This window comes from Seriola aureovittata, chromosome 3, assembly GCF_021018895.1.
Source record: "Seriola aureovittata isolate HTS-2021-v1 ecotype China chromosome 3, ASM2101889v1, whole genome shotgun sequence".
Taxonomy (NCBI): domain Eukaryota; kingdom Metazoa; phylum Chordata; class Actinopteri; order Carangiformes; family Carangidae; genus Seriola; species Seriola aureovittata.
The window spans coordinates 18,124,768-18,149,874 of NC_079366.1; the positions used below are offsets into that span (position 1 = coordinate 18,124,768).

A 25,107-nucleotide genomic window follows, 5' to 3' on the forward strand; every position below is an offset into this window, starting at 1 on the left:
AGGGGTTTATATCATAAAAACTTTAGGATAGCAACCTGAGTGCTTTAAGGCATTTCCAGTGCATGCTGGGATAGACTCCACCCTCTGTAAAGCTATGGACTAGACCTTTGATCTCTTTTAAAAAAAAGTAACTGTTGCTGATTCTGTAAATGAAAAAAACACAGTCATTCCTTCATTCAAATAGCGACTTTTTTGCATTTTACTCGAATGAAAATCACATGATGCTAATGCAAGTCACAAACAACTGTAATTTCTACAAACAATGATCCCTGTTTTCTCAGAGGACAATAGAGTGCTTATAATACTTGTGTTGTGATGGTATGGCAGCAGCAGGATCAAACTACGTCATTGTCTGAAGAGAAAAATGTTTCAGGCCTTAAAAACCATAAAAAACAAGACAAATAGCCCTTTTCTTCCTCGCCTTTAGTGCTAAGGGCTTTAAGGCAATGAGGCAAGCAAAGGACAAGCAAATAAAGAGAAGAGGCAGCTGGGTTACTGTGTTCTGGCTTTATTCAACCACAGGTTTTAAACTCGATCTTCAAAACTGTCATGCTCATGAGGCTTCAGAGAGCCAGGCTTTTCTAGCTCACGTTTCAGTGCGCGCATAGTGGTAAGAGCCACTCAAGTGGTTCACATGACAGCTATATTGACCCTGCAGAAAGACAGGCAAAGAGAATAAAAGGCCCAACATGTTTACCATTGATTAAGTTTCAAATGAAAGCTATTTGAGAAAGGGGCAGAAACTAACGCAAGAAAAAAACAAAAAACTGCAGGTCCAACATCACCTCAGGTAAAATCAATCAAACCCTCTTTTGGATAACTTTTTCAGAAAGCCTGGTTCAGAACATTACTGACCTGCTGCTTTGTTTTACAACCAGTGAATGAAAAAAAGATTGTGTTCGAGGAAGCAGAGGGAAACTTTGAGACCTGTTGGGGTATTTAGCCCAAGAAATGCTGGACACACATAATGCTCACTGACCCTGACCTCAAGCACAGACACACAAAAGACATTAAGTTGTCAAAGTGTCACTTAGCCAACATGCTAAAGCTAAGCGCTCCAGTGCTTGTATTATTACCAGCTGTAAGGAGTTAAAGTTGAGGTTGGCCTGAACACAGAGGGTGACAACACTCAGCCAGTGGCCTTGTGTTCACCCATTCAGGGTGGCAAAGGGGTTACGATCCCTAAGTGACTATAAGGTGAAAGGTCACCGGCAACACCTCTCGATCAGAAGGAGAAAGGGACATTAAATGGCTGCTCATTCTAAAGAGAGATTATGTCGAAGTGCTGTGGAGGTCTTTGCTGAGATAAGTAGGGAACGTGACACAAAATGAAGCTTGGCCATGTCAGTGTTAGACCTGTCACTCACCTCAGGAGTCTTTGAAATAGAAAATAGATCCACAGATCATTTAAAGCTTGATGCCACTTGGTGGTTGTCCAGAAAACAACTTGTGATGGATCACAATGTTGCCCTAACACAAACTTCAGATTCTGAGAAAAGGCCTTTGAAAGTGCAGCAAGGGCCCAAAGGCATCCATAACTCCTTGCTCAGAAGCTCATAAGAAGAGTTAATGCATTTTTCTAGATGCTTTGCCAGACCTCTAACCAAATTCTTCCTGACTGATGATCAGACTGTTCTCAGAATGACTGAGGCTTACATTTAGTTAAATATCAACTATAATAAGCGGAAATTGTTTAGTTGTGTCATAGCCACAACATTTACGACACGCTTTATCAGATTATCGTCTTCAACCCTTCCACTGCCACTGTCAGGGATCCTCAAGTCCTTCCTAACACAGTGACAAATGCAGAATGGAAAGTATGAGGAGATGGAAAAAGGAAAATATCTTAGCCCGAGGACCCACAGCTGCTGTCAACCTATCTAATAAATAAAAAATACCAGCCACTGTCCGACACAGAGAAAATAAAGAGTCAAGAACGAGGTCACACATGAGACGGAGGTGGCCTGTCAACTGAACTTCCTCAAATGCCATTCTTGATTCTGGAAATCCATCTTTAGTCAAATACCTTCCTTTTTTTCTTTTTCTTTTTTTTTTGGTACATCCACTTTTAAGATATTTCACTTTTTTAACATAATTTTTTTGAAAACATGATACTTTGATGAGTCTAACACCTTACCCAGGCTGAAATGTGTGTGTAAGCTTTATTTTGCAACAGCTGCTGTGACTCGTGCTGTCCTGTGACCAGCATGGAAAAGAAAGACATGTATTCTGAGTACAAGATAAAAATCTCCATTAATATTTGGAATCAGCTGTGCGAACTGATGATCATCCCCCCCAGTAAAGTATGCTGTCTGGCATTTTATTTACGTGCTGAACATGCCCTCACAAAATGATACAATCTTGCTTAAATGTAACAAACAGGTCAGTGGGATGCTGCAAGGACAACTGGATGATGATAATCACAGGGTGTTTTGTGCTCGGGACTGGAGTGACACGTGAGAAAATGATTCATGGTTGTGTTTGTGTTTCTGTGAAGTCTCGGACAACATCCTCACCTCTGATCATTTCTGAGTATTTCATTTAATTTTATTTAATGTGATATCTGCTTGCATCACACTGCTCTGTCTGTTAAATTAGCCTTTGATAATTCTCCTTTGATTCTTGGGATTCACATATTTTGACAATTGAGTTTATTGTGCCCTGACCAATAGACACACACACAAACACACACACTCACGCTGAGGGACATCTGCTTGTGTTTATGAATCACATGGCACTATTTTAAACTGACATGTATCAAGGTTAATTCATTTGTATTCCTTGCTGTTTGTATCAGAACTTACTCTCACACAACTGCAATCTTTATGTCTATTTTCTTATTCGTCTCTTTACAATTAACAGGCAAAATAGAAGAATTCGTCATGACTAACTGCTAAGAAAATGTAAGGGAACGCCCCAATTTGAAGGGTCAAAAAAACTGACAGCAATAAGATCACAATCCCCTGTGGACTGACTGAGTAAATTAAAGATGGCCAACCCACTGAGACATGCTACAGCCGCAAAAAGCAGCAGACACACAGGAAATGAAGGCCCACTGGAGAGTAAACAAACAACATACCATGAGATCAGGGACCCCGAGAGGCAGTTAAGTCACAGGGGATGAGACCATTTTAATGGGGCAACAAAACTTGTTCTAAGTACCCATCTGGAATAGATTCTTCCGGAATGTGGCTGTTTTACAACTAATGACCAGTGACGAGTCGTCACATCATCTTCCTCTCGTCGAACATCGCATGTCTTGTTAGACACTGCATAACTAGCAGTCACAGGTACTAAAACTCTGACCTTTTAAGGCCTTGAACACCAAGTATTAAAGAAATTCTTTTACCTTCTGTCATTCTATAAACATCTTCAACGTCTCCTTACAGACATTTACTTTAGTTCACTGTTACTCAGATGCCATATTTTGACCTCTGCCCCCCATCTTCCCTCATACCTCACAGGTGAAGACAGATGGATGTGCACGGAGGAGGTACCCACACCTCCTTCATACACTCTCAAAGTTTAACTTTGTGTTAATTAATCATCCTAAAATATCCAGCACATATTCATCATATACTGGTATTTGCTCTCAGCATTTTCACTTAAGATCCTGAAACACATGAATGCACACCCATTAGGTGCACACATCATCTTATCAGAACACCAAATCTTTTCCTCCATGCTCAGAGTCCTTTGCAGCCTTTTGTAACTGCCATTTTTCAGGACTGGCCTGACTCCCTCCCTTCATCTCATACTTGTGGAGAAACTGTACTTAATTCAGTCTGGAGCAATCATCAAACCACAAATCACCAAACCACAAAGTCACACACCATCAAGCCACAATCTACACTGGGTACTGGCTACCAATGTGGTGTGTTGTGTGCTGAGGAAACCCCTGCCCTTGGATGGACTGAAGACCCAATTGTGCTTGTATATAATTTTATTGTGCAAAAGCCCTCATTATTTGTAGATGTTTCTAAACCATGTACGGTCAATTGAAACATATTTTCTCCTCAGCTCCCTCCACTCCATTTCCTCATCTGTTTTTCTCCCTCCCTAGTGCTTTTATTGACAGAACATAGCTCTCTTCTAACACAGCACCACCAATCGACCCTGCAGTTTCGATTAAGGCTGGGAAGGCACACCGCACACAGTGACTAAAGCTAATAATGAAAGCTCTGTCTCTGCCAACAAAGCGGCACCGCTCACGACAGCACTCACACCATTTCTGCTGACGGAGGGAGGAAAGGTGTAGGAGTGGACCGGCCTGAAAGTCTGCGGTGTGAAATCAGACATTCTCGAGTGCCGAGGCAGGAGTGAATTCCACAGTGTGTGCAAATATTTGTGCACACCACTTTGGGAATCCCAAGCTTTGCCAAATCAGGAGTTCTGTGAGTGTCGGCTCTGCAAGGATCTGTACCCAGTTGCCGTACAATGTCAGTGGACACTTGAAATAGCGAGCTCATTGTTCCAGCTCAGCCATACCTGGATGTTTGAGTCTGTGAAGGAGCCTTGTGTTTGCCCAGGTTCTGTGCTGAAAAATCACATCACCCACCAGCTGCAGCCAAATGGAACAAGGAGAAATCAAGAGTGTGCATCGAGTGAGGTGCTTGGCGTCCCACTTGAGTGATGATTAAGGCAAAGAGAGTCAGAAATAGAAGAATACGCTGATCAGCATTCTGCTCACGGATCATTAGAGCGAGGCTGTAGCTACGTGCTCATAACGCTGATGGCTCAGATTTGTCTTAGGCCCTACACTGTGTGTTCATCTCATTCTCTCTTCTAATGGTTTAAAGAAAGAAAAAAACTAATTCAAATATAACACAAAAAAGAGATGATCATTATTTGTTTGTATTTCATGCAAAAAATGGTCTAGATGGCATTTATGTTGCAAGCTCCAGGGCTGCTCCCTGGTTCAAACATCTCTTCATTTTTCAGGCTTCTACTAAAGACAGAACAAATCAGAGATGGCTGGATCAATAAAACAGAGAAGCATCTTGTAATGAGAGAGTCAAAAGAAGCATTGAGTGAGTTCATGTGTTAAAAAGAGAAAGTGAGAAAAGACTGAAGGAGAGGTAGCGCGGTAGAAGAAGCAAAGTAAACAAGTTTGGCGTGAGCTTTCTGGAGTCACTGGGTTTAGCAAAACATTCCAGAGTCTTCGAAACAAGCGGCCTTGTGAGTGCACAGGGGCAGAAACAAGGGGGCTTTAAATCACTGAACAGGCACAGCGCTGAAGGACACTAATTCAATCATAAATATCTCAAGAGTATTCACCCTCACACACCGACATGTCAAGTTAAGTGACTACCAGTCACCTATATAACAGCAGGAAAATCTGAACAAACCTAAAAGAAACTGAGAGAGGAAAATATGGTTCATTGACCTGAACGAACTGGAGCAGAAATGATATGCTAATAATAATGTGGGATTTTATTGCACTGAAGAAATTTGAAGACATTGGAAACCTTATAAACAGTCAGATGCATTCTACATTTTCTTAATGTTTGTCAAAAGGTCATATAGCATTATTCAATATCTTGGTATAGGTTGTTGTTAAAGTAGAAATCACATCTAATTACATTGTGCATAAATCCCATGTATATCATACACTGGTTTAGGTAAACAGAAGTTAAAAAACATAGCTTAAGTACAGACAGACGTGTTCTTTTTAAAGAAATAATTCATTAAAGATCCAAAAAACTTTGTTGACATAACAACCAAGATGCAGCAAATACAGCTACCGCTACGAATACACTGCCCCGAATATTTTTCATACAGTGACCTTAATAAATGTTAAGACAAGGATGCCAATGTAGGCAAGAGGAAGTGCTATGGATGAAATCATAACAGCTACTGAGCTTGAAAACCGTGTGATACTGCTGAAATCTCTGGAAAAAAATAGTAAGTGACCATGAGTTATGATTATTTTGCCAAAGTACTATGTCCAAGGTCAAGTTGAACCTCCATGCCCAGATACAATGACTCCACATAGTGATTTTTTTTTTTTAATTCTGACTTTTCTAAATCACAATTGCATAATATTTAATTCTAATATCTTCCTTCCTGAGGGAACTATACCAAGACAAACTTAGTTTTGACTGGCATGTTTTTGAAGTCAAGTGCTGGGTTAATAAAAAAGAAGCAAAACAAATAGAGAAACATACACAGAGAACATACAGTACGTCCCTGGCACATGTCCCATAGTCAAGTCTAGTCGAGTTTGACTGTAATCTTATAGTGCACACCTATGCATGCTAACGCAGTAAAAGTCTGTGCATGTTTTTAGGTATGCTTTGAATTACTCACACACTTACACACCCACACACACAAACACTGTGTTTTTATGGCTCTTTTCAGTGGTTCAAGTACAGCACGCTTCTCTCATGAGACGCACATGGACTTCAATAAAATCTCAAGCACAAACAGAGAAGACAGGAAACTGCTCTTGGCCTACTTTTTCATATCCTCATGACTAGGATGGGATGCAGGCATAAAAGCAAACAGTGGAGCAGTTCATGTGCCTTGATAAAATAATAAGGAGGCACTATTTATACACTGAGATTGAGCAGCTTGACCTAAATGTGAAGGCACACTGAAACGTGACGTGTCAACAAGGGAATTGGTGCCTAGAAGGAACAGCACAAGCTGTTTGACAGAATGAGCTTAATGTGGTCAAATTGCCATGACCACATGATAAAATATCGTAAACAGATCTGTTGTGGGAAATGAAAGACACCAAGAAATGATTCAACAATTAATGTGGGGCTGTGGTCTCAAACAACTTTGACGTAAAGATATAGATGGAAAATCTCTGTTTTTAAGGGACAGAAATGTGGTATGAGAACTTAGGAGTTCTAACCAGGCTTGAAGCACATGTTGATAGCAAAATGTAGACACTGAAATTGTTGCTGGGACCACAAATGTAACTATGCAACCAACCAAAAAACTAAGGGTAATGAGTTAAAGATCAACAGCAAAGCAAGGCAGTCACGGGTGCTTAAAGTGGGGGTGACACAAAATGAGCAAAGATCTGTATTGTATAGTTTGATCTGAGCAGTTAAAATGCTCTTTGTATTGAAAATACCCAGAAATTGTATTTTATTTAACCAAAATTTTCCACTTTTCAAATGTGTGTACATCTGTAGTTAATACTGACATTTTCAAGCTTTAACACTCATTAAACTTTGAAATCACTGCCAATTCCTGTGTGAAAGTATCTTGTTGAAGCTAATTTGTTACATGGTTGCCTGCTGCATTTCCATTGAAAAAGATCTCTGCTGATGTCACAGTGGTGCACCCTTTCTGACTTCCTCTTTGGGCGTCCTTGAGGCGTGAAATGGCCCTGCTGGGTCCCTCTGGATCCCTGTAGGGCTACAATAGGCCCAGCACATCTGTGTGGTTTAACAGTAGGCAGGGCCAGAGTAAACCGGAACATGTCTATGGACCTCCCACTGGCTCACCCTTGAGCCCCAAACAAAAGCCTGGTTGCCACTTAACAATAACACATTCATGCACAAGTAGGGGCACAAGGACACAAATACACACTCACATTGGCACTTAGGGATTTCAAATATATTTTCCTAAATCCACACAGAGACCTAACATTTTATGTATTGTATTCGAGTGTGTTTGGGCAAAAGAGCACTATGACCTTCTATGTCTCTTCCAGCTGCAGTACAGCTTTGATAGCGAAGTCTTTAACCTTGACCAAACCAGTGCATGCACTCCTGTTTTCAAACACCTTACTGGGAGCACACAAGGCTTTATGGATGGGGGTCATTCGGTCCAAAGCTCTTTGGTTGGGCTGGTTACCTGCTGACACGTTGCCAATTTCATCTGGTTCAAGGCAGGTTGTCGTCTGCCTGTGCTTGTGCAGTCATTATGTGGTCTAAAAAGGATCCACCTGTGCCTGCCAAGATTGGTGGAGCGGCATAGCTGAGGGTGTGGTAATGCAGATTTGGTAGTGCAGTGCAATTTTGGTATTCACTTTGGCATTAAATTGTGGCTCCACTAAGAATTAGCACAAATGTAGTCAGTGTGGGCTTTTTGGCTTTAGTACACGAAGGAAAACATACAGGCCTCTGTAAATTCACACAAACCCCTGTAATGAAAGTTGACTTTGACTTCCATAAAAATTGCAGTTCACCTGTTCATGCACATCACAATACATTTTTTGGCTAAGCATTTTACAAGAATTACCTGGCTAGAATTGAATTAGAAGTGCTGTGGGCATGCTAGACAATTAGATCACTAGGATGCCAATAAACTTAACAAATTCCATTAAATGCTAATTCTCAGTGAACACGTAGGCTGATTTGTACAGACACATTATTTATACATAAAAAAGATATTTGAAACTTCCATCTTCAGTTCACTTCACTCACATCTTTCCCACGAATTTGTACTCAGGGTCAGTTTACATTTGGAGCTGTGTATTTCACTCAGCTTGCACTTGCAGTCTACATGTAGTTAGTATTCTGCTTTACTCTGGCAGCAACACATTATGAAAGTAGGACTTCATGCTAGGTGTATTTAAAGAAAACACTGCATTTCACAAACACAAAGGGTATGGTTGCACCTCAAACTCTCCACCTACCACACAACAACACCACAGTTTCCTCTTAGGAGAAACCAGCTGAACTTACAGACCACTACAGAACTGTTTGCTTGAGGTTTGTGCCTGTGCCCACATTCATTATAGTACAGCACACAGCGGATATTTGAAGGTGCAGGTGTGGGTGAACATTTGACTTGCTAATAAGAGAAAATCCACTTATTATTGTAATGGTTTCTGTGTTTATGCTAAAGGACAAAAAGTGTAAACTATTTGTGCAAATATTAGTGTTTAATTACATAAATGCAGAAGTTTTATGCACATTCTTATTAAGTGCAAATCGTTAAACCAATGAACATTTCTAAACAAAACAACTAGTTCCGTTTTCTCAACAAAGTATTTAGTCTCAGAGATGTATCTGAATCTTTGTAAAAAAAACAGCTTTTGTCATTGAATGAGACAGTAGAAAATAAAATAACATAAATTTTCACTTACATAAAGCAAAAGCTTAGAATATATTGTATTATGCAATATCCGGACAAGCCGAGATGAAATTACCCAACCTAACAGTCCTGATTACCTCCCTTCACATGACTTTGGAAAACAGATTGATTGGCAAAGCTCTGGTGGTTATACAACAGCATCAGCCAGTAGCATTATGATAGGCATAATAAACTAATTAAGCCTCTAAGATACGCAGCCAAAAGTGGTCTAAAAAGGAGAGCAGAAATAACCTTCAGTTTGATGCAATTCACAATTACATCACACTGCAAATACACCAAAGTGGCCCTTCATTATAAATTAAAGTCTTCACAAAATGAAAATTTTCTGTGAACATGACGTTAAAGTGCAGGATGGTGAGCACATCCATAAGTGGAATGGAGGAGAAAAATACTTCATATTCTGAGAGCTGTTGACATAATTCACTGAGCAGTTACTGTACAATCGCTGCTGAGAGCTGTGCTTTCTCTGACTGATCAAAGCTGCCTCTTGGACACCTCGGCATTCATTAAAATCCTATCAATCTTATAACATGAAGATCTCCACTTACTTAAGACTTTCAGGACCGAGAGATTGCTGTGAAATGGTCAAAATCGCTTCATAGTCGGGCTGAACGATACGCAAAAAAAAAAAGAAAAATCAGATTGCAATTATTTTGGCAGATATTGTGATCGCAATATGAATCACGATCTCGGTTGGAATGGTAATTTTTGTATTTCATATTCACTGACGAAAAAAAGATGATGAAGTGATTTTTGTTGGGTCATGTATCAAAGTGACATGTCTATAGAATATGATTTATGTCAAATCTGCATGACAATAAACTTTTGAGCTTGATTTGAGTCATTACTGAGTGAACTAAAGGAAATATTTTGCTGGCAGGTATGATGACTGATTCCGTCATTACTCCTTCGCTCTTGTGCTATCTGCCCTGATTCCAGATGCCCTTTGACCCTTTTGAACCTCACAAAAACCATTTAAAACAAAGCAGAAGGCATGCCACTCATTCCAGGCTCTGTTCTGTTCTTCTGTGCTGAGATAAATATCAATATTATCAAATTAATCAAATCAATATTAAACATTTTCCTTCTACAAATCAATAGGCCACTTTATACTTCCTTTTCCAAGGTTGTGAAGCATTGAATCTAGCAGCATTAAATTAATCACAGAACGAGTCAAGTCCACAGAAACCTTTTCTACGGTAAACTGAAATTCTCACTATTAATCATGAGCTGATGAAAAGGCTGGTCATCCACACTTGTGTGCTGCCTCAATGTTACAGTATCTGTTACTGTCTTGTTGGAATCTCATACCTTTGGCCTAAAGGGAGAGATCAGAAAAAGAGGACGTCTGCTTGCAGCTCTGGCCCCTGAACTTCCATTCATTACACCTTCACTGCCTAAAGACGCTCTGTCCTGTAAAAGAGGGGTTGATCTAAGGGGGCTTCCGAAGACAATAGCCCGACAAGGCAGTGATCTTTTTGATGACGTCTCCAATTGACAGTGAGCACAAAGACTGAGTGACAGCTGGTTTTTGTCAGTGTACAAATTCAGTATTCTGTGGTACATGTTTTCCCCTTCAGCTGTAAACATGCTTAAATATGTGATGTGATCATAGGCATGGCAAGGGTGGGAAATGTCAACACGGCTATTAGGTTTCAGGATGTGTGATGCTGCACAGAACTGACATGAAGTCCTTGAGAGCATGATGTGTGGTGTATTAGCTAATGCACATGTGCCACAGAATCCTGACATCTTCATGTGCTATAGTAAATAGATATAAAGTTACAGGATCCTAATAGATGTTTCCAATGCAGCTCAAGACCATGACTCATAATAAATTGGTGTAGTCTCGAATTGCATAAAATATAAAAGTAATATAGTAAAAAGTAATATACAAAATACATCTTAAAAGGTTATGGAGTGAGGACACTTTGATTCACAATTTAAAACAATTTCTCTACACTGAAAGCTTTTTATGATTGAGTTTCATTAGAGGTTGATGGCAGGTCAAGCCTGTGTGATTACAAACACGCTGACTAAGATCGCCTAGAACTCTCTTGGTACAGTACAATGTGTTCCTGCACTTTATGGCCAGGAACACACACTCATCATGAGTTCATACACAATCATAATGTTAACTGTAATTGCACATGCATTTCCTGTTAAAGCCACACCATTTCGACTACTTCTTGAAGAAAGAGGGCAAGAGAAAGAGAAAAAAAGACAAATTAGTGACATACCTGGAGAGCTGTAATTAGATCCTGTCATAATTCTTTGACCCACTTTTTAAATCTTCCCTCTTTCATGTGGGACAGTGAGCAATGTGTCAACAGCCTGAAACATCCTGGACACTGTTTGTCAGTGGATATTTGTTACCTGGTGCTTTTTACTTCAATAGAGAGGTTAGGCCACAGGGCATTGACCTCTGGGTTCAGTGGGAAAACTGGGTTACCTTCTTTGAAAAGAAGCACACCAGCACCTGTACTGACTTGGACGGTGTCAAGATTTCAATGTCAATCTTAACCATTAAAGATGATCACACCTCTTTAAAACACTTTGAAGTGGCCTGAACCTGTGGATGATATCAGCCATCTGTGGCCAACATTCCTCAAGAGCAGCTCTGTTGATCCATTTTCTTTGCTGCTGCTCTTATAAGATAGAGGGTTATCTGTATTATTTAGAGACAAGCTTGCTGGAGTAGCTAGCCAGGGAGTTGGAAGTCTATTCTAATGGACTCAGTCCAGCGTGTGCATAACCAGCTCATTAGTTATACATGAGGTCAAACCAGTACCCAAGCAACTGTAGTAGAAGCAGGTAAGGGAAGAAATGCCAACTGTGCTATTTGCAAGTCTAATACACACAACAAGATGCATCCATTTACCCAGACATCCACCAAAAAATACAGCTGCAGTCACATACAGCAGGAAAGCTAAATGTGAAAAATGAAAATGGCCCAAGAAACATCTGCATCTCAGCTGCAGCATGCACACACATCTATTAAATGCTGTCTATTGATCTGATGCGTCAGAGACACTTTACAGAAGCCTCACAGTGTAGTCTGGCTTCTCTCTGAGACAATGACAATGCAGTTTTCCCATCCTGCTGTAACATGCTTGTGCTAAATTACAACTGTGTGTTCCGGAAGAAAACATGGGCATATGCACTCAGAAACAGAACGAAACACAGGCCAACAAACATGTACACACTGCACAAACAGCTACATATATATATATATATATATATATATATATATATATATACACACACATACACCTGCTGTGCCAGTCACTGCCTTAGTCACTCACCTGCCAGTCGACTCTCTCGAGCGGTCTTGCTGAGCATATCTAGGGCTTTGGAGGTAGACGACCTGATGTGGTCACTGAAGGACCTCTGCAGCAGCAGCAGCCTCATGGAGCGAGACATCCCAGTTAGCATCCACTGCAACTTATCTACATCAGACTCCGACCTTGTCCCAACACCTGTTCCTGTTCCTGATCAGGTCGATTATTGTGCTTGTGTGCCTTATCAATCCTGCCTCTTTCCAATAGCTTGGATGATATCTATGTTCAACAATTCAATCAGAATCTGACTAGTTTTTACATTTGCTTGGCTCTGTTTGGTCCTCTGCGCTGGTCTGGTCTCCTGCCTCCCTCTCTATCTCACTCTGCTCCTGCTCCTGGCAAGACCGTACACTCCCGTCTGCTGCAGCAAGCATCAGTGCGGTAACTGCTGGGACACATCCAACCAATGCTGCAATGCTCTCATATTCTATTCTGCCAGTGTATGTGCGTGTGTATGTGTGTAAGTGTGAGTAAGTGCTTTCTGACACAAGCTCCAGAGCTCTCCGTGAATATCTGAGTGGTTCAAAGTCACGGCTCACATCTCTCTCTCTCTTTCTCTCTCACTTTTTTTTTTTAATCTCACATCTTTTTTTTGCCGCTCTTCTCCATCACCTTCTTCCTCTCATCCACTCTCTTTATACCTGCCCCACTTTGTCTAGACACAGAGCGCATCAATGCCAGTTATATAACCCACTGCCCAGGCAGAGTGCTTCTTATGAAGTTCCACCTGTCCTGGCAGGAAGTGAAATGATGAAGGAGTCAACATTTGAGTCATTCAGATAAAGCTGCAAGACAATTAAATAGTTCCCAGAAATGATTGATAGGGAAAAGATAAGTGGGATTTCCCAAAAGGTCACTGAGATGTAATGGGTGAAAAAATATGGGATTTAACACTGTGTTGTAACTACTCATGAACAACAGAAACCTCTACTACCCACAGCCAATAATCACTTTCCTCAGCCATTCAGCCATGGAAAATGGTTCAACTCATGACATGACTTCATTATGGCAGGAAAACAATAAGCAGTACGCACATACGAACAAACACATGCAAACACAAACCCAAGTGAATGCCGATAGTCATCGAGAAACAGGAATGTACTGTAAACCTTATGTAACAAACCATAAGCTGTTGAGATGGACAAAAACAACACAATGGAATCCATTACTTAGACTGCTGCTGAGTTGATCGGATAATGCTGATTTAGCTTCTATTAAGCAAGCATAATGCTGTGCGGTTTGTGAAGAAGCTTAATTGTTGGCTACTTACTGGGTGAAAAATAAAAAACAGCAACTTCACAGTAGCTGTAGCATCACTGTAACACTAGTATCTGTAGCTGATGGTAACTTTTACACTGTAGGTTTTTAGAAGATAAATGAATTACCTCTGAGACTTTGGAAAGAGGAGTGCAAGATTATTATTACTCTTTCAAATATCAACTACCTATGTGCAGATAAGATGAAATAAAGTCAAAGACATGAAGGACCTCTGGGGCCTATGTACTCATATGAACTGTGTTTTATTTCCCACATCTTTACTGTTTAAATCTCTCTTATTCACCCTGTATTTGGCCACAGCAGGAAGCTGTCTTCAGTAGGAAAAGATTTGACAGGTTAAACTCACTGTACACCACCTTCTCAGCACCAAACAGCAGATGGACAAAGTTAGCAACTCGCTGATGAATACAGTGGAGCGTTTAGCAGCTGAACAGCCTGATATTTCCCTCAGGAGTTGGTGTAGACCAAAGACAGAGCTAGAAGGAGGGAGAACGCTCGGTGACTCAAACTCCAAATGATTCCTAATGTCAGTGTGTGCTGGATGAATAAATAGGTCTGTAAAATCAATTAAAACTGCATTTAAGTTAGTTTGAAATATATTACTCACAATTCACTGAACTTAAAAATTCTATATGTGATTATGTGTCTTTTAGATCAATCTCCATATTTTTTTGTATAGGTTAAGTTAGCCATTACGTGAGTGTGACTATATTTGTAGCGTGTAGTTGTGAGCAGTATGTGTTGTTCAGGTTGCCCTCCATTACATTCCACACTAAGCTCACACTTAAGAAAATCAGTCAATCGTGCTGATTGCTCCAGCAAGTGAAGGTAATGTACTCAGCATTGTCTTATTGCAGTCTGCTGATAGCATTGTGCTCATCACGGCCAATTGACTTTATGGTCTTTCAAGGTTTGCTGAGACTGATAAGGCTGGATTCCCACGCCTTTGCTTTTCCACAACTCTATAGTCTGTGCTTCTGTGATTGTCGATGACCTCTTTAACAATGTTGTAAATAAGGATTAGGATAGGATGCAGAAAAACAAACATCCTATAAAAGTATCACATTTTTAATATCCTCCCTTACACACCTGCTCGACTCGCATGACATATGAATCAAATTATCGTTTTCATGCATGCATGTGAGCACACTTAGAGACAGCCAAATGCAAACCATCTGGGTCAGTACTCGTATCACAACAACATATCAGTGTACTTTCCCTCTCTGCTTCTCTGGTATACCTGTGATAAGGGGGCAATACACAGACAGTAACCTGGATATGAGGGAAAATGTCAAGAGGGGGGTGAGAGAGGCTGGACTAAGGAAAACAATGGAGTTCTCATACCTCAGGAAGGAAAGTCTTGCCAAATGCCCCCTCTGTCAAACAAGAGTAAAGCGTGCCAGTAGTGTGTACCTACGTCTAATTCCACAGAACACAGTTACCTGCCAACATACTGACCCAGAAATGGAGACAGGGGAGGTGAAAAATGAGGGCGGGGGGTGTTTCTGGGAGGACTTCAAACAGTGTATATAAACAGTATGCTAGAGTCTATCATCAAAACGTTCGCGAAAAACAATGCACTATACTCTATTCTTTACAGCACAGCCAAAAATGTGTCGGTATGTTGAAGCATGTATGTGTGGGTGTGCCCGAGTGTGATTGTAATTGTGTGCGAGTCCCTTTGATGTGACCATCTGCACGAGGGCTTGGTCTGCTATCAAACATACACTCTCTTACCCTTACTGTCTGCCCTACTTTCATATAACTCATATTCTCACTATCTGATACCTTCACACCTTCTGTGTGTTTCTACTCCAGTTGATCCAAGGGATAAAAATTATGCTTACAACAAGATCTCAGACAACCAGACAACTTAAATGATCAAAACACAAAATAGCCCATATATAGAATATCCAAACAGTCTGTATCTCAGTCTCCTCCATGCTCTAGACGATCTCTCGCCCTGACATCCAGACAAGGGGAATAAACCAGCCAGGGAGAGACAGAACCTGCTGAGCCAGGACTGATTCATTAGCCTGGGGACAGCGTGTGCATCTCACACCATCAACACTGGGAGGTTTACCGTCCCCTGGTTATGGATGGAAATTCTTGATGGGTCATTTCAGATGAAGCATAGGTTTGGTGGCAGTAACAAACCTCAGTGAAAATCATAATCACGAGAGAGCGAGGGATCCGTACAGAAAAACACCACTTGTTTAGCTAGTTACCTCCCTCTTCTTTCTTATTTGGAGAATATGATTTACTCAGAGAAAAGGTATTTGTGGCAAAATACAGAAAAAGAATATCCTTTAGACGGGATTGATCACTTTGAGGGAAGTCTTTGTATGTACAAGCCACACTAGTATTTTCCTTGTACTGTATTATGTTCGACTACAAATCCCTCAAGCCCCCAACCCTAGGAATTGTGTCCACATAGGAAACTTCCACCACTCACGATTTACTTCCGTGCCATTGCCAAAAATAACACAGCCGGTATTAAAGTAAGGTTAGCATTTTTTTTTTTCACCGTGATCTCGAACTTCAACATAGTGTGTTTGTTGCCTAACCATACCTTAACCATTGTTTCTTTGCCACAACTGTAATCCTTCCCTTACTTTAACTAGGCTGTAGTTGTCATGTTTAGAAATAGTTGAAAAAAAGAATTCCTGAAAATGTTTAAATGCACTTAACAAATGGCATAAAAAAAGGTTTTGCAGAAACATCCAGAATCAGAATTCTTGTCTGGCGATAAATCTGAAGCACTGTACTATATTAAGTATACTGCTACTATAAAATAATCCCAGACACCCAGTTTCTCACCGTCCATACGGTTACTCATTGACTATATTTACCATATACAAAGAAAATCAGGATGGTCTATTTTCTATAAAAAGTAATACACAGTGGGTGATGAAATACCAGTGTGCAAAATAAAGCTAAAATAAGAATAATGATATAACTGCTCATTAGGCTTCTGTCTTTGGTATAGGAGGGACTTTTGTTGTTGTAAGTCTGGGGGTTCACAAGTTGACGTCCTGTTGTAAATTTCCCTTCATACAGTGGTTTCCTGTTCAGAGTACCATAACTAGGGATATGGATGCCCAAAGACAGAGCTCTCAAAACTTGCAGAGGTATGAGGGGCTTTCTGACCTTTGACATATGAAAATAAGAGACACAAATGAGTTGAGAAATTACACTTAAATCCAGTTTTAGAAAGTATATTTATGGAATTCAAGATCATTCAAGATGAAGCCTGAGCATACCTTGGCCCACTTTAACACAAAACAATTAAAAAAGTGTCAAATAAAATATCATAGCAAATGTAAAAGTAGAATCCTTTGCTTGAAAGGGGAAAAGTCAAGATTGCATTTGAAAATGTATCCACCACTGAAGTGGACGTGTGAAATATAAATGGAATGAGCTCCAGTATATTATAGTACAGTACCAGTCTCCACACAGGAAGTGAGGGAGAGAGAGTGTCAAATGGGAGGGGAGAGGATGAGCTGTTTGGCGGGGAGGTGTTGAGGCTGGTGTAGACTGACAAGGGAGGACCGGAATGTGACCTTACACAAACACAACGACTCGTGCACTGTGTATGGAGAGGACGGCAAAAAAAAAAAAGAAAAAAGAAAAGAAAAGAGAAAAGAAAGTGGAATAAGGCAGACTCAATCAAAGAGCAGGAACATGTAAGAGAAAAACAAACATCAGTCATGAGCTATTATAGACTTGGCTCAAGGCAAAAGGAGCTTCATTACATCTGTCCAAGTACCTTCTCAGATGACAAAAATATCCTCAAAGCATCCAGCTTCAGGCTGTAAACAAGAGGAAAGTAGTACAGGTCACAAATGAAAGCGCCTTGTTCAGAACGAATGCTCCCTGATTACACTGTGACATTCTCCAAATTATGTCAAAATTGGTGTGGAAATGTTCCCATTTTGAGGACAGCAGGTGTGCTGGTGTGTTGGAGCCAAAAGGCTCAGTCACAAGATCTGTAGATGAACAGACACCATCTGTGCTGATTTTTTTATTAAAGGAATAGTTCAACTTTTGGGAAACATGCTTTGCGTTATACCACTCTCATTGCTACATATAAAGCTAGAACCAGGTGATTATCTTAGCTTAGCATAAATACTGGAAGCAGGGGGAATAAGTGAGTATGACTCTGTTCAAATAAAAGAAAAAATCTGAAATCTGTCTAAAACCACCATGTCTTGCCACAGATTAAACAAATAAGATATAACATGATTATTAGTAATCCAGTCTTTATTCTAACCTACAATAACTCTGCTGGTTCACATTATAGTGGTGTTGATCTTCTCATCAAATTTTCATCAAGAAAGCAAATAAGCATATTTTCCAAAATGCTGAAGTGTTTCTTTAAATGGTTTAAGCACAAATCTCTACATTTTACTATATATGAACAAACAAATTCCTCTGGTCAAAGAAAGGTACACAATGATCAGACAAAAGCACCAATGGAGGGGAGTTTTGGAGTGTGTAACAATATGATGATTAATACTGGGATTCCCACATAATATCGCTCAGGTCTGGCGTAATTTTGTGAATCAAAATGGAAAAAAAAACACAACTGTACTTTACAGTAAAATGACTTTCTCACTGGAATTCCAAGAAAGGACAAATAGTGACTGGAAGGGAAAAAGAAGAAAGGGAAGCAAAAAGACAGACCAGACAGACAGAAATGATGAGACAAGTTATTCACAGGAAGTTCCAACTACCTAATGTCAGAGCACCCCTCCCATACAGGACCCCAGTCAGGGTGCTAGACCACTTCCTTTTTCCTCAGTTTTCCGTGCTTTAGATTATGGGGCTGTGAGTCCAGGCAAAAGGTCAGGCTTTAGCCCTGCTGTTGGTTGGATGCCCATCATTGTGTTCTGTTTATATATTCCCACTGGTTTATATTTAGATCAGGAAGGCACAGCATGGTGCCACTAACCACAGCTACAATCAAGAAAAAAAGATAGACCATTCTTAGAACCAGGAGTATCTAAAGTGTGGTGTTGACAAGCTCTGATGAAAGAGAGAGAGAGAGAGAGAGAGAGAGAGAGATCACTTCCTGTAGCTTGTGTAAAAACAGTGCCATGTGCTTTCAAGTTCAGATCTGTAATCACTTTTAAAACTAGGTAAACTGTCAGTCACTGAACTGATTTATTTTAGAGAAAAAAAAATTACGTTATGTGGCACGAAAGGTAGCATGGCACAAGCAAGATTCCCATGTTTACAACTTGCAAGTGTTGCTTGCTTGTTATATTGCTTGATCAATATAACACCATAATTTGCCTTCAATTACTTCAAACTGGTTGATCAAATACCCAGATTTGTTACATTCAGGAAATAACGATCAAAACATAAGCTCTAGGTAGCAGTTTCTGTCACTGCTCTGGTTAATGTGCTCTGTGAGTGGAAAAACACATTACTCTGTAACACCACTATATGACCATGAGTTGACTAAGTGTTTTTGTAGTTCAACAGGGATCAACAAAGTGATGTCTCTTCTCTAGAGAAATAATCAATCTGATCACATCATTTCAATTTAGGAATCCCACAGTTAAACTTTGAATTGTATCATTTCACCATTTTAATCTGATCTGAATCAAATCAAATCTGAATATTATTATTTGGAGTAAGTAGCTGGTTAAGTACAGTAGGCCACAGCTGATAACATTTAATTAAAATTTCATAAATTAGTATGCTGCCCATCTCATTTTCAGGTTGTAGCTGCAGGTTGTGAACATTTATGAAGTGGCCACTAAAAACTGTGGTCTGTCTTTGCAGCCAACAAAAGGGGATTGGACATCTTTAAGTTGCAGTTATTTTAACATTCATTTACTTGCTAATCTAAATGTAAACCTAATAAGATTCAATACAGGATTTAAAGGGATTAAGATTCAATAAGTGGATTGAATACTCGATTTTAATCTAAAAAAAATTATGTTGACACATCCATGTTGGGTTTCTTTTTCAGGCCCTTTATTTAACGGTAAGTTGTTTCAGGAAAATTTGTTTCCTAGTTGCAATTATGACTTGGATGTTCAAGTGAGAAATTGATAATAAAGGTACCTCAACCCTACAGATGAACTAATGCCTCATCAAAATAATAAGTAGACAGCACTGCCAACGGCAATAAATATGTGATGTTTGAAGGCCACATACAAACTCAATCTAGTATTTCATCCACCACAGAGCAGAACTCTTTTCTTCCTTTGCTCTCCTGCCTCTTAATCTGTCCTACTCCGTTTTTGCACTCACACAAGGTAAACCTGTCAACCTCCTGGATAAGAGGATGTGAGATCCCTCAGCTAAACAAGCTGCCTCTGAAGATAAGTACTGACTGATTTGGAGTATTGTCTTTTTCATAAAACACAAAGTGCCTCCATATAAATCTGGTTAAATACAACAGTGGCTATGCCCACTAAACTGAAGAATGAATGTATTGTGTATGTAACAGGTGCGTAAAAGACAGTTCAATAGTTCAAACTTTCAGCCATCTCCCCTTTACATTGATGACATTATCATGCAGAGCTACCACTGCAATTACTTTCATTCACATTTGTTCTTGTGCAGTCAGTTGTGAGTTCAACTTTAACTACACTTTTTTGGTATGAAACACTCACCCCCTGTAGGCCAGAGAGGAGACTGTGTGATGTTTGTAGTTTCCACTTCTCCATGGTACAGATGAATCTGTTTTCTCAATATATGAACAGCGATGATTTTCCCAAAATACACTTGAGGAGAGACACCTAGCTCGGAAAAATATGTTTGATTTCTGACAGTCACATTGACATTGTCAAGCCCACTCATCATTTAAAAAAAATATTTTATGAGTTTGTCAAAACAAGTACATTAACAAATCCAGTCAGCCATACGATAATGGTTCATTTGAGAGGTTTACACAGCAGAAGGATTTCCCCCCTGGATGTATTAACTGCGAGGCTTAATGTATGAAATTAGCTGTAATGTGTCTTGACAGCATGAAAATAGACTTGTTTTATGTTTGTCTTTATGTCCTGTTTAGCATTTCTTGAGTTGTATTTCAATTATATAACACCATATCTCATCACATCACATGCGTCATCTCCTTAGACCATATCCAACCAGTGATAAGGACAGTCATGAGAAGTTGATGCATGATGTCCTTGTCATCTTTTGATGGTATGTAGTATGGTATGAGTTATATAATTTCTTGCCATCCCAGTGCATTCGCCTGTGAAGCTCAGGCTGTAACCAGCATTACAGGAGCCCCATAAAAGAACTCCTCTAAACAACAGGTTGTCAGTTGTAACTCTGCAGCATGTAGACACATCCTCTTTGTGCACAGGAAAGCCGTGACACTGACCACTCACTCAGTTACACCCAGCGCCGCAGGGAGGCCCATCAACTGTGCCATTACAGAGCACGGGCTATGCAACCTTCGTGTTGATCACTGGTGTGCTTCCGTTGTCACAGAGATAGTAAAATTAACCATGAATGAGCTGTCTTTCACTGGAGTGCAGCAGGAGCCTTTAGGGCATTGTGTGATGTAACACTGTCACAAATGTGTCATTCCCAGGGGCTTAAATTGTGGAGATACAGAGGGGGGTTTGAAGTGTCACAATGAACACTGGGCTTTGTGCTTCATCAAGTCCCCCAAAACTCCCATCCTGCCCCCAACCCCCCTCTAGAGTGCTGGGTTCCATCACACAGACCCAGAGATGGAGGTTACATAACTTGCTTACAGCAAGTCAGACTGATTTAAATGAAGAAAGATGACCAAGCGTGCTTGACCTCTTTGAAGTTGCCACTGTGCATTTTAGTGGATATGTGGTGCAAATTTTAGGCTTCTTGTAAATGTTTGGAGTGGGCCTTTTGCCAAAAGATAGCACCGACATATGCGCACACACACACACACACACACACACACACACACACACACACACACACACACACACACACACACACACACACACACACACACACACACACACACACACACACACACACAGCAGCAAACATACTGACAGCTTCTGCACATTTCCCATGAAAGGTTTTCAGCAAGTGGCGGTAATTAGAGGGAGAGACAGAGCGAGAGTGAGTGAAGACTCCCAGCAGGCTTTGAGACAGTGGGGGGCAATATGAAAGCCGCGTCCCTACGTCGAACTACCTCTCTTGTATTGTTTACCAGCGGACTGACGACACAGGGGGGTGTTTAATGAACACTGCTCCCCTGCCAGCTGTCTGAAAGTAGGTCTGCCCATCCATAGTTTCCTGATGACCCTGTGCATTACCGGCAGACTGCTGGCAGCGAGGTCAGAGACAGAATGGAGGGAGTAGTCACTACTGATTGAGTTTGTTCTTTAGATCGATTCAGAATAAAGTGTGCCAAGTAGATGACACATTGCAGCAAGCATTGCAAAGTAATGACATAACATGTCAATACAGAGAAGGCTATGCATCAGGAGGATAGGCCTATTGCTGAACAAATACTAATAAAGTCCAGTCACAAAAATGCATGTGTGTGCAAGTCTGTGAGGGTGTGTATTTGGATAGATTTGCAAAATATGCAGTTTATTTTGAGTTGCATTGAATACTGGAATTTTTTTTTAGATTCCCAACAAGTGATGAAGGTGAGTGAGAAATGAGGGGAAAGGTAAGTAAATACACATCAAAGTTGTTTTTTTTTTTGCATCAGACTCGACATCCAGTCTGGTTCTTATCTTGGAAAGGCAACAGACTTGATGGTTTAGTAGATGAGTCTAGGATCTTATCTAGACTGGCATCCAGCGAACCAGAGCCTGTCCTCCTCCACTCAAATACTCCTTCCCTCCTTCCTGTCCATGCCCCATGTTGTGAACACCGGACAAGGCTATCAATCACACATTGCATCGCAGAACCTCTTCACGTGATTCCAGACAAGGCCCACACCAGATCAACTGCAGACAAACGCTTACTACTTTCAATTCAAGTATCAGGATTCTCATCTAGTCAGCCGTAATCTGTGAGTGAACTGAGCACATGAGAATGAAAAAACAGGGAAGACTTACCAGCTTTTTCTTTCTCAGGAACAGCAGAGGTGCTCTGGGAAAGACAGAAAAAAATGTTATAGTTGACATAGATTTGTTATGGTGCATTTTTTGTGATATTTGAAGCCATTCAATGATTCAAACTCATAAACACTTGTGAAATCTTGCCCCCTTTAAACACTCCAAAATACAATTTAAGAATGTAACATGTCTGTGTGATGAAATATAATGAAGAAAACATTACAAGGGAAACATAAAATAATAGCACTTATTCATTGTCGCTATATTGTGATAGCTACAGATTTAACCCATTTGCATGTTCTCCTTGTGGTTCCTCATGCATGCTCTGATTTATGAGTCAGAATCTACACAAGAACAAAGAATAAAGCAGCGTCTTGTCTGTATGTGTGTTGAGTGCATCTTTGTCCAGTTCAGTTGGCCCATGTGTGTGGCTACAATAATCCTTGTATGTCATTCCAGACAAAGACATGTTTGTGCACAACAACCAATAATATCATCATAGTCTGTTCAGCCTCTTCAAGGACCCTGGTTTTAATCAAACAAAAATAAAGCATACAGCTGCTGTAAGGGGAACACCATTAAGACAATCATAGAAACCCCCCCCCCCCCCCCCCCCCCCCCACACACACACACACACACACACACATACACACACCAGGAATGTGTTTGCTAAAAGACCATATGCATAGTTTTCTGATGTGCACACGTCTTAATAAATGGTCACAACAGATAACAATCCCACCAGAGACTTCTGGACAAATATCACATCACTCTCCTCTGATTCAATGTTGATTCAGCCCTCTTGTAGGTTTAGTCTGGAGAGACATTACTGATAAAATTAAAACACATTTTGTAGCCACAGTAGATTCTCATCATTCTGACTATGTAATATTTCCTTCTTTGGATTTGGTGTGGGTTTTAGAAAATACTTCTGCATCAACACAGGCTTTCTGGTAAAAATAGAGCAGTTATATGTGTGTGTGTATGTTTTTTGCGTATGTTTGTGTATGTTTGTGTGTGTGTGTGTGTGTGTGTGTGTGTGTGGGTGTGTGGGCAGCAGTCAGTTGGAATGCAGAGGTCTTTCTTGCCTCTGACTTTTGACCTCAGGTTCCTTGGCTGACCTCCACACCCTGACCTGTTTTAATCCACACTCCCCTGGAACAGATCAGACACAGCAAGGAGGACAGGGTACTTTCATAATACAATATCTCCACTTTGTCTACATTGCTTTCTGTGTGCAATTTCTTATTTGTTACTTATTTTTTATCCTTAGCCATGTCCTGCTGTGACTATTTTAAAACGTGTTTACTCATTGGCAGCTACTTACAAGCACAATCAAAACCCTTTTGGGATATTTGCTTTCTTTGTCAAGAGTTAGAGGAAAAGATCAATACCAGTCTCATGTCTGGATGGTAAATATGAAGCTACCTCCTGTAGCTTAGTTCAGTTTAGCACAAAGACTGGAAACAGGGGGGGGGCTAGCCTGGCTCTGTCCAAAGTCAACAAAATCTGCCTAAAAGAACCTCTGAAGTTCACTTTAACTTAAACATTATATCTTGTCTCTTTGATTGTATGGAGGGTTATGTGCCGAACTATTTCCTGGCTGGGAGAAGTAACTTCCTGGCGAGCTTAAGATTTTTTCATGCACTGGTGACATTTTTGGTTCTATTCTATCACAACTACTTTGTACGGTATGTTGTTTCCACACTGAAAGGTGGCATATAAAGCTGGATATCATAAAGAAGGGGGAGATGTGACATTGTTTCCATATGCTGATAACATGTCAAATTTTCATTGTGTTGCACTTGGTCTGGAAAAATGACATACATTAGTGTAACAAATTTCAAAACAGGGATTCTGAAACTAACCGACCATCCGACAAGCACTTAGGACAGAGCTCCTTTACACTGTTCTACACACCCTATCATGGAGCATAACAAAAAGGGTGCAGAAAGAATGGAAAACATTACTTTAATGCAGCTAAACATTTCACTTTTCCCTTAAAGCCTACACAACTTGTCCATTCTCTCTTCCTCTTGTATCTCTTTCCTGACAAAATCACCTATCACCTATCACCCAGCTATCACCTTATCCTCTCATCCCTCAGCTTGGGAAACATGCTTGTATGCCAATGTTCAGTACACTGCCTCACAGATCTTCTTCATTAACAGATAATCTGCATACTTCTATTGGTTGAAGGTATGTTTATGTTTCTGTTACTTGGCATGATGAATAATATAATTTTTACCTAACCAAAAAGTCCTCTCAGCACACCTTGTATATAACAGGATCTTTACACTCACAGGTGTTATAAATATGTAACTGTGCAATTTCTTTATTTCCCCAAATGAATCCACTGTGACTACACACTAAACTTTACAAATCTGATG

General features: G+C 40.3%; 1 protein-coding gene across 4 annotated transcripts in view; it reads right to left on the minus strand.

The window, feature by feature from the left end:
• The window catches only part of dlc1 (DLC1 Rho GTPase activating protein), an 80,668-nt gene that overhangs the window by 34,062 nt on the left and 21,499 nt on the right, over positions 1-25,107 (minus strand). For 3 of the 4 annotated variants that reach the window (XM_056371391.1, XM_056371388.1, XM_056371390.1), the window contains one exon: positions 22,718-22,751. In XM_056371391.1, the coding sequence (XP_056227366.1) occupies positions 22,718-22,751 (34 nt within the window). Of the gene's footprint in view, positions 1-12,365; positions 13,031-22,717; positions 22,752-25,107 lie in introns of those variants that run through there. The other variant, XM_056371392.1, reaches the window with a different exon arrangement.